This window comes from Haliotis cracherodii, unplaced genomic scaffold, assembly GCF_022045235.1.
Source record: "Haliotis cracherodii isolate W230 unplaced genomic scaffold, xgHalCrac1.p SCAF_6, whole genome shotgun sequence".
Lineage (NCBI taxonomy): Eukaryota > Metazoa > Mollusca > Gastropoda > Lepetellida > Haliotidae > Haliotis > Haliotis cracherodii.
In genome coordinates, this window is record NW_027266319.1 from 63,077,514 (window position 1) to 63,090,701 (window position 13,188).

General features: G+C 43.9%; 1 protein-coding gene across 1 annotated transcript in view; it reads right to left on the reverse strand.

Annotated features, from left to right (window-relative positions):
* Window positions 1–2,641: 2,641 nt before the first annotated feature.
* Window positions 2,642–13,188, reverse strand: part of LOC139446577 (uncharacterized) — a 69,792-nt gene continuing 59,245 nt past the window's right edge. The window contains exons 13-14 of the mRNA XM_071227870.1: window positions 6,929–7,027; window positions 2,642–2,796 (exon numbers count right to left, since the gene is read on the reverse strand). Of these exons, the coding sequence (XP_071083971.1) occupies window positions 2,642–2,796; window positions 6,929–7,027 (254 nt within the window). The remainder of the gene's footprint in view (window positions 2,797–6,928; window positions 7,028–13,188) is intronic.

Sequence of the window (13,188 nt, forward strand, 5' to 3'; positions counted from 1 at the left end):
ACGATCCTCTGCATGTGATGTCACACGTGGACGACCATGGCCAAGGGCGATCAGCGGTGGTACCCGTTTGCTGTAGACGCGTCTGTAAATCATAAACAGTCCGTCGACTACAACCCATCGTCCTTGCGACTTCAGTTACGGACGTTCCCGTCTGCAACATGCCGATGGCACGTTCACGTTTAAAAAGGCGTGGCATGACAAATGGCCGTAAAGTCTTTTGTTTTCGTGCTGTCAAAACGTGGCCATTACTGTTTAAATACACAATAATAACTGGTCTATATTTTAAAAATTTAGGATTGTGAAGTTTTTAATTTGGTTCAGTATATATTGAGTAAGAAACAAGCTCCGCACTCGCTTGACAATCCGGTTCTACTTATGTTGTTTTATTTCACCTCCACTGTCTTATGTAAGTATCGGTGTATGCTTGTAGCTGTTTTCGGTGGGCAGACTCGCTGACTTGGTCGATGCATGTCGATGCAATTGCGTGGATCGATGCTTATGATATCAATCATTAGATTGTCTGGTCCAGACTCGATTATTTACAGACCGCCGTCATATAGCTGGAATACTGCTGAGTGCGACGTTAGACAACAAACAAACAAACAAACAACAGAAAGCATGGCGCTGACAGACCGAGGACCATAACCCACGACCAAAAGAGGCACAGCTCTTCACAAATAGTTGGTCTGTAAACTCGGACGCCCCTTTGACCATCAAATCGGTACAAGACTTTGATTTTGTCACTCTTGGTGAATATCAGTAGACAGGGGCCCAGTCTGCGCTGAACTGAGTATCAATTACCACTGTGTCGAGTTGACACGACCATGTACGTTTAGTGAGTGAGTGAGTGAGTGAGTGTGATTTTACGCTGCTTTTAGCAAAATTCAAGAATCATTACGGAAATGTGCTGCACACAATGTCCCCTAGCAACTTAGGAAACGAAATGTACGTCTTAGACAGAAAACAATCATGCACAATTCCAGGTGAATTGTACCAACAGAAAAATAATTAGTGCCTCTACATTAAAACGTCATCTCAATATCCTTAAAAAAACATAACGATCCACACAATTGGCATCGATGACACGTATCAACCAAATCAGCAAGCCTGACCACCAGATCCCGTTAGTCGCCTCTTACGACAAGCATTGTCGCATTTTACGGCAAGCATGGATTGCTGAAGACCTATTCTACCCCGGCTCTTCATGGGGAGACAAGCATGGGTTGCTGAAGACCTATTCTACCACGGCTCTTCATGGGGAGACAAGCATGGTTTGCTGAAGACCTATTCTACCCCGGCTCTTCACGGGGAGACAGGCGTGGGTTGCTGAAGACCTATTCTACCCCGGATCTTCACGGGGAGACAAGCAGCGGTTGCTGAAACCTATTCTATCCCGGATCTTCACGGGTCCAGCATCATGCAAGCGAGTGTCACAAAGTGGTAAACGGCAATATGTCACACCTTTAGCGGAATACAACTGAAATATCAAAACCAACTCAATAATTCATACTCTATGCAGTAAGGAGGCACGAGTGGCCATGTGGATTAAGGCGCGGCAATTAACGTCGGAGAGTTGGGCCCCTTATGCATGCTAGGAACCTATGGTCGTGGGTTCGAACCCAAGATTTCAGCACGTCAACTGGAATACTGTTCAAAGCGGCATTAAACCCAACTTACTCACTTACTCGAGCTCCGGTCAACGTTGGATAGATAGTTTGAACTGTTGGTTTGCAGGCGGCGGCACATAAATGTACCATATCCTGTTATAAGCCCGCGTGCGTAGCGTTCTTAATTACAACTGTGAATAAAGATGGAGATATGTCTACACCTAGAATGTTTGTTCTGGTGATAACGAGTAAAACAATCTGCTCTGCTGATGTAATTGATGGCGAGAGCAATTTTTCAACACAAACTTCAGGTAGTCCGCTGACTGGTTTCGTTCGATACCGAGGACCAATGGATGCCATGTTAAGTGTCATCCAATCGCAGCCTCTGTTAAATCGGCCATGGTGGTTCAGTGATCTCTGTGATGGCACAGCTCGCTGTGGGGAGTTATGTCCCCTTGTCATGCCAGGATCCCCTGAATACCAAATTCTCCCCGATTATACCACTTTGTCAACATCCACACTCGGGGCTTTACCCATGTAAAATAATCTCCATTCTTTAATCACTTTGGCCTTTCCTCCCACATGAAGCTGACACAACTAATGTCGCTGAAAACTGTTAAAAGCCAGTTAATCAAAACACATTCCATTAACAGGGTCAATTTCCTTCTCTGTGTAACCTCTCTAGGTATTTCCAGTCACAACATCAAAGTCAACTCGTTAATAGACCATACTCTTTTAATAACCAACTTCAAATCAGAACTTCATCATTTCAATGGACAGGTAAATGTTAAACGTTTACAGGGGCATCAAATTCAAAATCACATTGACACTAATCCCATCACCACAAAACAGATAAATCAATACACTATAAAATATCTACAATCCTCTATTACAAAACCGGTGTAGAATCCTCTTATACTAATGAGTAAAGTCGGAGTGATGAGGATGAAAGAGCCGGTCTGTGGGAGGATGGATAGATGGATGGACGCCTACGACAAATAAATCAATGACTAACAGACGCGTGGGTGGGTGGGTCATGCCACGGGGTCAACTATCCTGTTGGTCTTAAAACCCGAGTATACAAATGGACTTGCTCGACTCTTTAGCTTCAACCCTAGTTTCCTCCTCAGACCCTTGTTGGTTTGAGCGCTGGGGGGTCTGTAGGCGTTAGGGGCCGGAATGATGAAACCTGAAAAATACAATGACGATCACAATTAATGTAGCAGTTTTTTGTAACGAAGTGTGAGTTTTGTGGGGCGATTTCACTTAAGACATGACATATTCCCGCAGTGTCTCCACAATCGTGTTGCGCTAGCATTGTGGCGTGATAAATTGTCATGTTCCAAATTTATCGTAACCGTTGTGTTGGACAGTGAAGATCCGGGGTAGAATAGGTCTTCAGTTGGTTGGTTGGTTGGTTGGTTTGTTGTTTAACGCCGCACTCAGCAATATTCCAGCTATATGACGGCGGTCTGTAAATAATCTAGTCTGGACCAGACAATCCAGTGATTAATATCATGAGCATCGATCCACGCAATTGGGATCGATGATATGCATCAACCAAGTCAGCGAGCCTGACCACCCGATCCCGTTAGTCGCCTTTTACGACAAGCATAGTCACCTTTTACGGCAAGCATGGGTTGCTGAAGACCTATTCTACCCCGGAATCTTCACGGGTCTGGTCTTCAGCAACCCAGCAAAGGTGACTACCAACCTAGCTTGTCGAAGAGGCGACTAACGGGATCAGGTGGTCAGGCTCGCTGACATGGTTGATGCCTGTCATCGTGTCCCAATTGCGTGGATCGATGCTCATGATGTCAGTCACTGGATTGTCTGATCCAGACTCGATTACATACAGACCGCCGTCATATAGCTGGTATATAGCTGAGTGCTTGAATAAAAACACAGACGGCCATCATCTTGTGCCATGTTATCTTTATGTCGTCTTTGAATAGTGCTGCGTCCTTGGTTCATATACTACTCCTATACTTGAAAACTAATTATACATATACCGAATGCTCTACTGTTTCTAGTATATGCAGGAGGAATAATGCATCGGAGTAATGCATAGGGAGACATACATTTTAAATCAGTGAAATCTGATTATTAAAAAAAATATTAACATAACTCTGGGGTCCATATAACGACATCACATCAAGTTATATGATATACATGTTGTATGACCAGTGTGTCAGTATGAACAGTATGTCAGTATGAACAGACAATCGTATCAATTCTCGTCCAGGGAAACTTCATTAACTCGAAGTCGTGTGGACCGTCGAACTCATGTCGAATAATTCGTAGTTCCAGATAAGAACAAAGTGTCCATAAGATTTTTCCGGAACCACAAGAAAGCATCGTCTTTGATTTCGAGCTTATGTGTTTTTTCTGTCTTTGTTTCCGTCATTAACACTCGGATGTGTTGGTACGGTTATACAGACATTTCTGTTACCTAAGCAACTTTCCAACACAAATCGGCGTTTATTACCCTTCGACGCTGAACCATATATCACACGAGACAGAATGTGTCGCTTAACAAAGCTACTGAAATACCTATTATTGAAACCAGATCACGAAATCGAATAATAACACATTTATAGGAACTGTAAAATATATAACACCCTGGTTTTTCTCTCTTCAAATCCACCTACGTGACGTTTCTCTCATTCTGGCGACAGAACCCCGGTGGGAAATACTAAATGCTGTCATCCAATATGGTCTTTGCTACTTAAAAGACCTAAATACATTTGATGCATTTCGTTACTTAATACAAATGTAAGTCGGCATCGTGTTCATTTAATCATGATATATTTACCATTCACTTGATTCTCACTTATAATGCCTACTTTGACCTATTCAGATTCTCATCAAAGCCCTAAATATCATGTCTGTGAATAGTTTCCCTGATTATTATTTCCGCATGACAATAAAACTTGTGATATTAGAGGCTTATGCACACACACGGGCGTTCCGTCCATTACCCTGTCGTATCACTAAAACAAACAAAGCTAGTTTTATCCCCTATAGTATATTACTAAAGATGATGAAGCCCTACACTGTCTCCGGTAACGTGACATCAGTCCAGCTCCGAGGCCATTAACCTGGGTCGTGTCAGTTATGCTGTAAAAAGCGATTTGAATTCAATTATGATTACCGCCATAGTTATCGTTTAGTTCTCTGGTTATTAAATAAATATATCTCCGGGACAATGTAAACGATAATTCTTGGCGTCCCCCGAGATTCGGTCGGTGTGCTTGAGTTAAATGTTAAGTAGAGGGCTAGTTCCACGGGTCTCATTAGAAGAAGGAATTGATACGACTGATGTGGCAGGGATGGTGAATACCAGGCTGCGTCGCCGATGTTGCCGTCAACATTGTCGTTGTCGTTGTCGTCGGTGGGGACAGGGGATCGGCTAAAACATGACGGATTCAGAGGACGGAAATGACACATTTGATAGAAAGGTCGTGAAAGGGAGGGACAGCTATTTCATAGCTAAAATATTTTTATAACAAACTGCTTTGGTTGTTTTGCATCCTTGGGGAAAATCCACTGGTCGAGCACTGGATGTGGGCGTGAAACACAACATGCATTTGATGGCGGACATCGGTTGCGTGTACACTAATGGATGAGCAATCTCCAGGTGGAAGGACTTTGGGGTTTCAATCTGTGGTTTCAATTAACGGAAGTATGCTCCGTGGAGTGAACTCCACATGAAATGGTTTATAATTAAAATCAAAATGGTTCAAGCCTGCATTTCTCCCATTGATTTTCTCTCAGTTAGTCTTGGGTGGTCATTTGTTATTTTCCGGCTTAACGCAACATCCTGTGCATGTTCGAGTCTGGACCAAGGAGACCATGGTTGATGAAATGAACGACGTTTAACGACGTCGGGGCACAGTGCCTCAGAGGTCTGTCATCGTAACCATCCGATCCTCTTTAGAGACCGACCGTGTGTGTGTGTGTGTGTGTGTGTGTGTGTGTGTGTGTGTGTGTGTGTGTGTGTGTTTGTTAAAATACTTTGCTGGACACTGTGGTCGTCCTGTAAATATGTGACGTGAGTTATAAATGTTCACACTAACACTAACACTAACACACAGAGTACATTCACACCCCGCCACATACACACATAACCACACACATACATTCACAGACATCCACCCCCACAAATACTCACCCCAACTCCACCCACCCACACACAACCACTCCCTCATCGTCAGACACCCCCACCTGACCCCCACACAAAAAACCTCACACACACCTTCACAGAAACACATATACACCACCACCACCCTACCCCCCCCCCCCCCAACACACACACACACACACGAAAAAAGGCGTTTTTTTGGCAGTGGCCGAAACAATATCCTCAAACAAACCTCACGCAGCAAAACACGTTTCAAATGAACATGTGATGCAAATCAGATGTAGCAGTCAGGCATTTCCCGCTAATTGAAGAAGAAAGACTCACGTCAAAGAATGCAGTTCTGAGATAACCAGCGTCGGCATGTGTCGCCGGTGTTGCAAGAGAGGGTGAGAGGTTCGCACAGTACTTCCGGGTTGCGCACGTGCTGCAACTATCATGTCAGGGATGTATTTTTCCCAATCCCATCTGGCGGTCTACGTCGCGATTTATTTTAATTTGTGACGTTTATTTATACGTGAACTAGAACCCAATGGTGTTCGTAGTTGTCCGCAAGTTAATTTCAAATCTCAGCACTGATCTTAAAAACAGAAATATGTGAAAGCCGTCATCCCTGCTTTCTGATATCAACCAAACAAAATTAATACTTTCCCCCCTCTCTCAAATAACGCCCAATGCATCACCAAACCCCTGTGAAGATCCGGGGTAGGATAGGTCTTCATCAACCCATGTTTGCGGTAAGTGGCGACTATGCTTGTCGTAAGAGGCCTAGGCGACTAACGGGATCGGGTGGTCAGGCTCGCTGACTTGGTTGATGCATGTCATCGAATTCCATTTGCGTGGGTCGATGCTCATGATGTCAATCACTGGATTGTCTAGTCCAGACTCGATTATTTACAGACCCTACAAACGTCACAAACTCACCAGTCATCTCCAGGTGGAAAGTTGATCATGATATTAACACGTCGTGCGAAACACACCCATACATGTCCGCCATCTTAATTTCACATGGCGTGATTAATGATATTTTTGTAAACAATCGGTGGCTCGGACGCTCCTCCACCCCCTTCCTACTGCCCATCACCCACCCCTTTTCAACTTTCTATACACCCCCCAACTCTTCTAACCCGACCCCCACCACCCCACACTGCCACCCCTGGGGCAGGTGCCCGACCCTCACCTGTGACGTATTTCGGGAGCCTCTTGGACATGGTGTATCTTGGCCCCCCTGCCGTGGTTGTCTGGAGGTTGTAGGCGGCTGGCCCGGGACTCACCTTGCCTGCAACACATAGAATACGATTTAACATTTTGAGGAGCTGGGATTACGCGACATTTAATCAATTATATCATGACGTCATCTTAACGGGCGAGGAAAAGGACGAGGTTTGGTCGGTCCAAAATGTTGACCCCTTAGGCGAAGCCAACGAGCAGGAGTGCTGTGATGGGGAATGGTTTAACGTCGTGTTCAAGATTAATGCACCTATACACCAACGTGCATGCACGTGTGCGTGAGTGTGTGTGTGCGCGCGCTTGAACTGGTCCAGACTAATGTCGGTTTTATAGTGCTAGGCCACTGAGATACCATGCCGCAATTTAACATGAATACCCCACTCAGACACAGTATACTGACAGTTAACGACGCGGCCGGGGATCGAACCATCGACATTCCGCTTCCGGGCAGACTAGACCACTTCCGGGCAGATGAACTCCACGAGCAGGGGTATGATGATGACAAACCAAGATTCATAATCACAATCATACGATTCTGACGTCTTTGGGACGCAGGTCGGCACATCGAACCGCTGCGCCTTCGGTAATAAACATTGACAATAATTAAGTGACTGTATAACTAAATACAAAATAAACTGTCTGTAACATTTCTCGCCTGCGACAGGAAACCGTGCAAGGATGCACGTAGATATCGACACCCTTGATCCTCGGCGCTCTGGTTATATGCAAAGCACTCCAGTGAACTAATCAGTTTATTAACTGGAAACTTGATCAAGCTGACTTCAGTGTAGAAGTTGCATTTTTTCACCTGTATTTTGTGTGTGCTTGTTTGACGCCGCACTGAGCAATATTCCAGTTATACGACAGTGGTCAGTAAATGATCCAGTCCGAACCAGACAATCCAGTGATTGACATCATGAGCATCGATCCACGCAATTGGGATCGATGACATGCATCAACCAAGTCAGCGAGCCTGACCACCCGATCCCGTTATTCGCCTCTTACGACAAACGTGGTCGCCTCTAACGGCAATCATGGGATGCTGAAGACCTATTCTACCCCGGATCTTCACGGGTCCGGTCTGTAAATGATCAAGTTTGCACCTGGTAGCTTGTGATTGATAGCAAGATCCACGTTACTAGGTCATGGTGACACAATGTACCTGGTCTTACTTTAAAACCAGCCGATCATCATCAGGCGGACTCAAGAAGCACAGGGTACTTGTGACATATTCTGCCCCGGAACATGTTATAAATGAGGGCTTATCCCGATGGGATACGGTTTGGTAGCCCTGTCGGCTCTTCTATAGAATGTCAGATATATACTCAATCACAATTATTTCTTATGTTTACAATCAATACTGTTTCAGCATCAATGTATAAGCGTGCCATCATTTTTTTATCAGCTTCCTGGGGAGTATACAACCCAAACTGCCAATACAATACAATGGATAATCGGGGCTGGGACTTGGATGGAGTAGAAGCTGACTATATGGTGATGGGGGAGAAGAAGTGGCTTTGTTTAATTTAGTTTTTACAGGTTTAAATGTGTAGCCTTAAAAGGCTACACTGTTAAAACACGCCCCGACGCCGTGTGTATTTCAGAGCCTATCACTGCGTACCGCCTCAATCATGAGATGGATCCGCGGGAGGTGTGTGCGCAGGTGGCGGAAGCGGAAGTAAAAACTCATGGGTCAATAAACTTTCCGCCCGAGCGTTTGGGACTGTATTCATTTTCATGGTCATAAATCAAGCTTACATGTTGAAAACATATACTACGTACGTCTTAATGAATACATGATTATATAGACACCTATGGAATGGCGGTGGATGATGGGTTAACAGCAGTCTTGGTTATACACCAGTGCCTTCATGGGTGCGTTCAGTGGGAGATCGTGTTCTGGCAAGTTCCACGAATGCTGTAATCACGATGTGAGTGTGGAAATGGGACTGAGTACAACTCGAGGCCGTAAAAGTCGGCATAGTGTCTCCAGCAAATAACCACAAACAGCCAGGGGTAAGAGTGAAAACTAACGAAAGTAAGTTCTAGTATCTTCCAACCGTGGTTATCCGTTCGCAGGAGGTGAGGTGAAATGGGGTTTAACGTCGCTTCCAAGATTATTGCACTTATATAGCGACGTGCATGCACGTGTATGTATGTGTGTGTGTGTGTGTGGCTGCTTGTACTAGTCCGGACTGATGCCGATTTATAGTGCTAGCCAACTGAGATACCATGCTGCAGTTTAACATGAATACCCCACTCAAACACAGTATACTGACTCCAAGCCGACCAGTCCTTGTTTTAGCCCCTTAATGCCGAGCGCCAGACAGGGTAACAACAATTTCTATCTTTAAACGTCTTTTGGTGTGTCGCGGCCGGGGATCGAACCCCGAACCTTCCGCTCTCCGGGCGGACGCTCTACCACTAGACCACGGAGGCGGTCCCGTTCGCAGTAATACCTACATTGCAAGATTTCGGTGTATGGTAATATTAAAATGTCATGTCAAATCACTTAAAATGATCTATCTCATCCTCTATCAAGCAATCAATATTGCCGTATTCGACATAATAAGCGGCCACGGCGATATTTTCTAATATATTGGCAAGTGAACAATCCAAATTAGCACCCCTTCCGATAGATCAATGTACACAGGACTTATTTATTCGTGTATAATACGCACTCGTGTGTTATATGCATTCTTAATTATGGGAAATTACACATTCCCCCCCCCCCCCCCCCTCTCTCTCTCTCTCTCTCTCACACACACACACACACAAACAGATAATTTCTCTCTCTCTCTCAATCAAACAAACTTTATTTACCCCTCTCCAGTAAATAACCTCCTCGCACTCTCTCTCCCAGGCCAGCCCCTTCCCCCACCCCTCCCACCCTAATATGTTACGCTCCAGATAAATATCCACACATTTTGTATTCTCGCTCTCAACACAATCGGAAGCACAACCACGCGGCGCTAAACAAACGAGACGATTTGTGTATGATATAACATCGATATAATTCATGAGTTATAGCCATAAACGCGTAGATTATGATGTATAGTGTCGGCCTGCCGTGACGGCGTCTGTGACGTCACAAAATCACCAGTCATCTCCAGGTGGAATAATTGATCATGATATTTACACGACGTGCGAAACACGCTCGCATGTATCCGCCATCTTAATTTATCACGGCGTGATTTAGGATGGTTTGGGTTTTGTTTAAGCCGTACTGTAAACAATCGGTTCGGCCATATGGATATGACACCGCACTATTATTTAGACATGAAATGTATATCATATTGATTTGATGTGATATTGTTTGCATTATGTTAGAAGCCGGGGCGAATTGACACGTGTCTCTTGGGTTACACGCGCAAGGTGTGATATGGCGCGGCTGTATATTACTGGGACGAATTAATTTGTTGTCTTTTATAAACAATTTAAAAAAATGGTGCTGAGATTTGTTATGGCAGTCAGGTTACATTCTACAAAAACATATCAATAATAGTGTAGAATTTAATTTCGCATCAAAACAGCGTTCTGTAAGTTCAAATATTTACTTGTTACAAGTCGGGCATCTGCTTTAAACAATTTAACTTAAGGCCAAAAATCGAGAAAAACATTTCACCCTGAATATAATATAATATAATATAATATAATATAATATAATATAATATAATATAATATAATATAATATAATATAATATAATATAATATAATATAATATCATATCATATCATATCATATCATATCATATCATATAAAAGCCCCATACGGTTTAAGTGAGTGGGTGAATGTTGTTTAACGCCGCAGTCATTAATGTTTTAGCTATTCCACCAAACATCGGTGAGTGAGTGAGTTGGGTTTAACGCCGCTTTTAACAGTATTCCAGTTATATCACGGCGTGTCAGCTTAATGTGGGAGGAAAGCCCGAAGTGATGCAAGTCTCAGACGTTTACACTTCGGTGAAATCCACGAGCACGCGTATGGTGCTGACAAACCTAGAAACATAATCGGGGCGACCCGGGATTCCAACCCACAATCATAGGTTTCGGGCGTGCCCAAGGGACGCAACTCTGCACAGCGAATCGCGGCGCCTTAGACGACTGGGCCACCCGTGCCTCCCGGGTTCTACAAGCATTAGGTACAGGGCCCGATATTCTGACTTGTTTTAAAGAAGGACATGCGCCTGTGGGTAAGATGCTAGCAAAGGGTGACCGAGTCTGGAACAACTGAGCACGTCTTTGAGAAGGGTAGGTAGCACAACTGTGACTTGGCCATCTTCACTTAGTGAAAGGGCAGTATGGCAACCTTGTGGTCAAAGCGAGGTCCAGGGTCAATTTTACACAATCCAGTAAAGGATAAACATAGATGGTTTCGCTGTGATATGCCGGAGAGAAAAACGAAGACGCTTATGAAATGGACTTGATTTAGAATATAGCGACGCGAACACAGCACTGTAGCTCACCTCTACATAAATGATTATCTACTCATTGGCTTAAACATTAACACGGTAGACACTCAAGATGTTGTCAACATTTTCATATTATGTTTGTTTATTTGTTTGTTTATTGTTTTACGCCGCACTCAGCAATATTCCATCTATATGACGGCGGTCTGTAAAATAATCGAGTCTGGACCAGACAATCCAGTGATTGACATCATGAGCATCGATCCACCAAATTGAGATCGATGACATGCATCAACCAAGTCAGAGAGCCTGACCACCTGATCCCGTTAGTCGCCTTTTACGACAAGAATAGTCGTCTTTAACGGCAAGCATGGGTTGCTGAAGACCTATTCTACCCCGGAATCTGCACGGGTCTTAAAAAAAATGGGCTTGTTGGTCTGTAGATCTATGTCGAACGTCCGTTCAGAAGAAAAATGACCATGTTTTTTTATTTCAAGCTCGTAATTAGATAAAAAGATCTGAGCAAAAAGATGGAGATTATGACGTCACTTCCTTTACGACACTGTGGTGACGAATAGATCCAGGGAATTAATAATTAAAGGATGGAAAATTTAATACATTCGAAGAAATGTTCATAGCTGCAGAGTTTATTGTGTGAAATTAACATCTTACATCGGAGAAGTGCTGATCAAGATACCTGGAATTTTCAGTCATTATGAGGTGCGTAACTGGGACCAGAGAGATGTGGATTCGTTATTAGCAATTCAAGAATTTGATTGAAGGGAGTCGGGCAAATGGAGTATGGTTTCTCCTTTTCTCTGGTATGTTGTTTTACAGACTACGTGAGTGTCAAGTGCAAAGCTCCCACTGCCACACGGCATCTCCTGGTATGTTGTGTCACGTTTCAACCTCGTGAATTTCGTGCAGCACGTGTACTACAGTCGCTCCGAACCACGGTGGACAAAATTGCCTATGATCAAACGGCCTGAATCCGGTTATAAAACTTGGACCGACTGTAGGGCTGACAGGCGGGTAGGTCTGGGTATGATAGATGTTGAAACGTTTTACATGGAATTCAGGAATTTCATTGCCGAACAAACTTTTTTTCACAGCATTTTCGAGAACAGATTATTTAAAAAAGATCAACTTAAAAATATCCCCTTATTAATGATAATTAACGATTCCCAACAAATATTATTGCTATTATTACTAGCAACATTCATGGCAAATTTGAGTAAAACGCACAATGATGCGAGTCTGCCAAGCCTGTTTGTGGTGTGTCCATGTGACACAGTGAACGATGCAGCCAACACAGGCGACTTGCCAGCAGGGTCTTCTCAACGTGATCAGCGATAAAACGAAGACGGTGAGTTGTTTGGCTGTTTGATTCAGATAATTGGCTTTTTTCAATATGAACAATTATAAATTTCCGAGTCATTGTGACACATGCCACCAGTCTTGTCAAGCTGAGCTATCATTTTGCATACCTAAAATCACGTGATCTTCCAGCCATTACCCAGTGATCACATATTGTATACACAGCCAGTGACACGAGATTTACGTGAAACCCATGTCAGAACACACGTGCAACTCGTGTCAATACACACGTGCAACACATATCAGAACACACGTGCAACTCGTGTCAGAACACACGTGCAACTCGTGTCAATACACACGTGCAACTCATGTCAGAACACGTGCAACCCATGTCAGAACACACGTTCACCCTTTGCCAGAAAATACGGGCAAGTCATGGCAGAGTCCAACTGCGACTCGTGACAGAACCGACGTGCAACTCACTC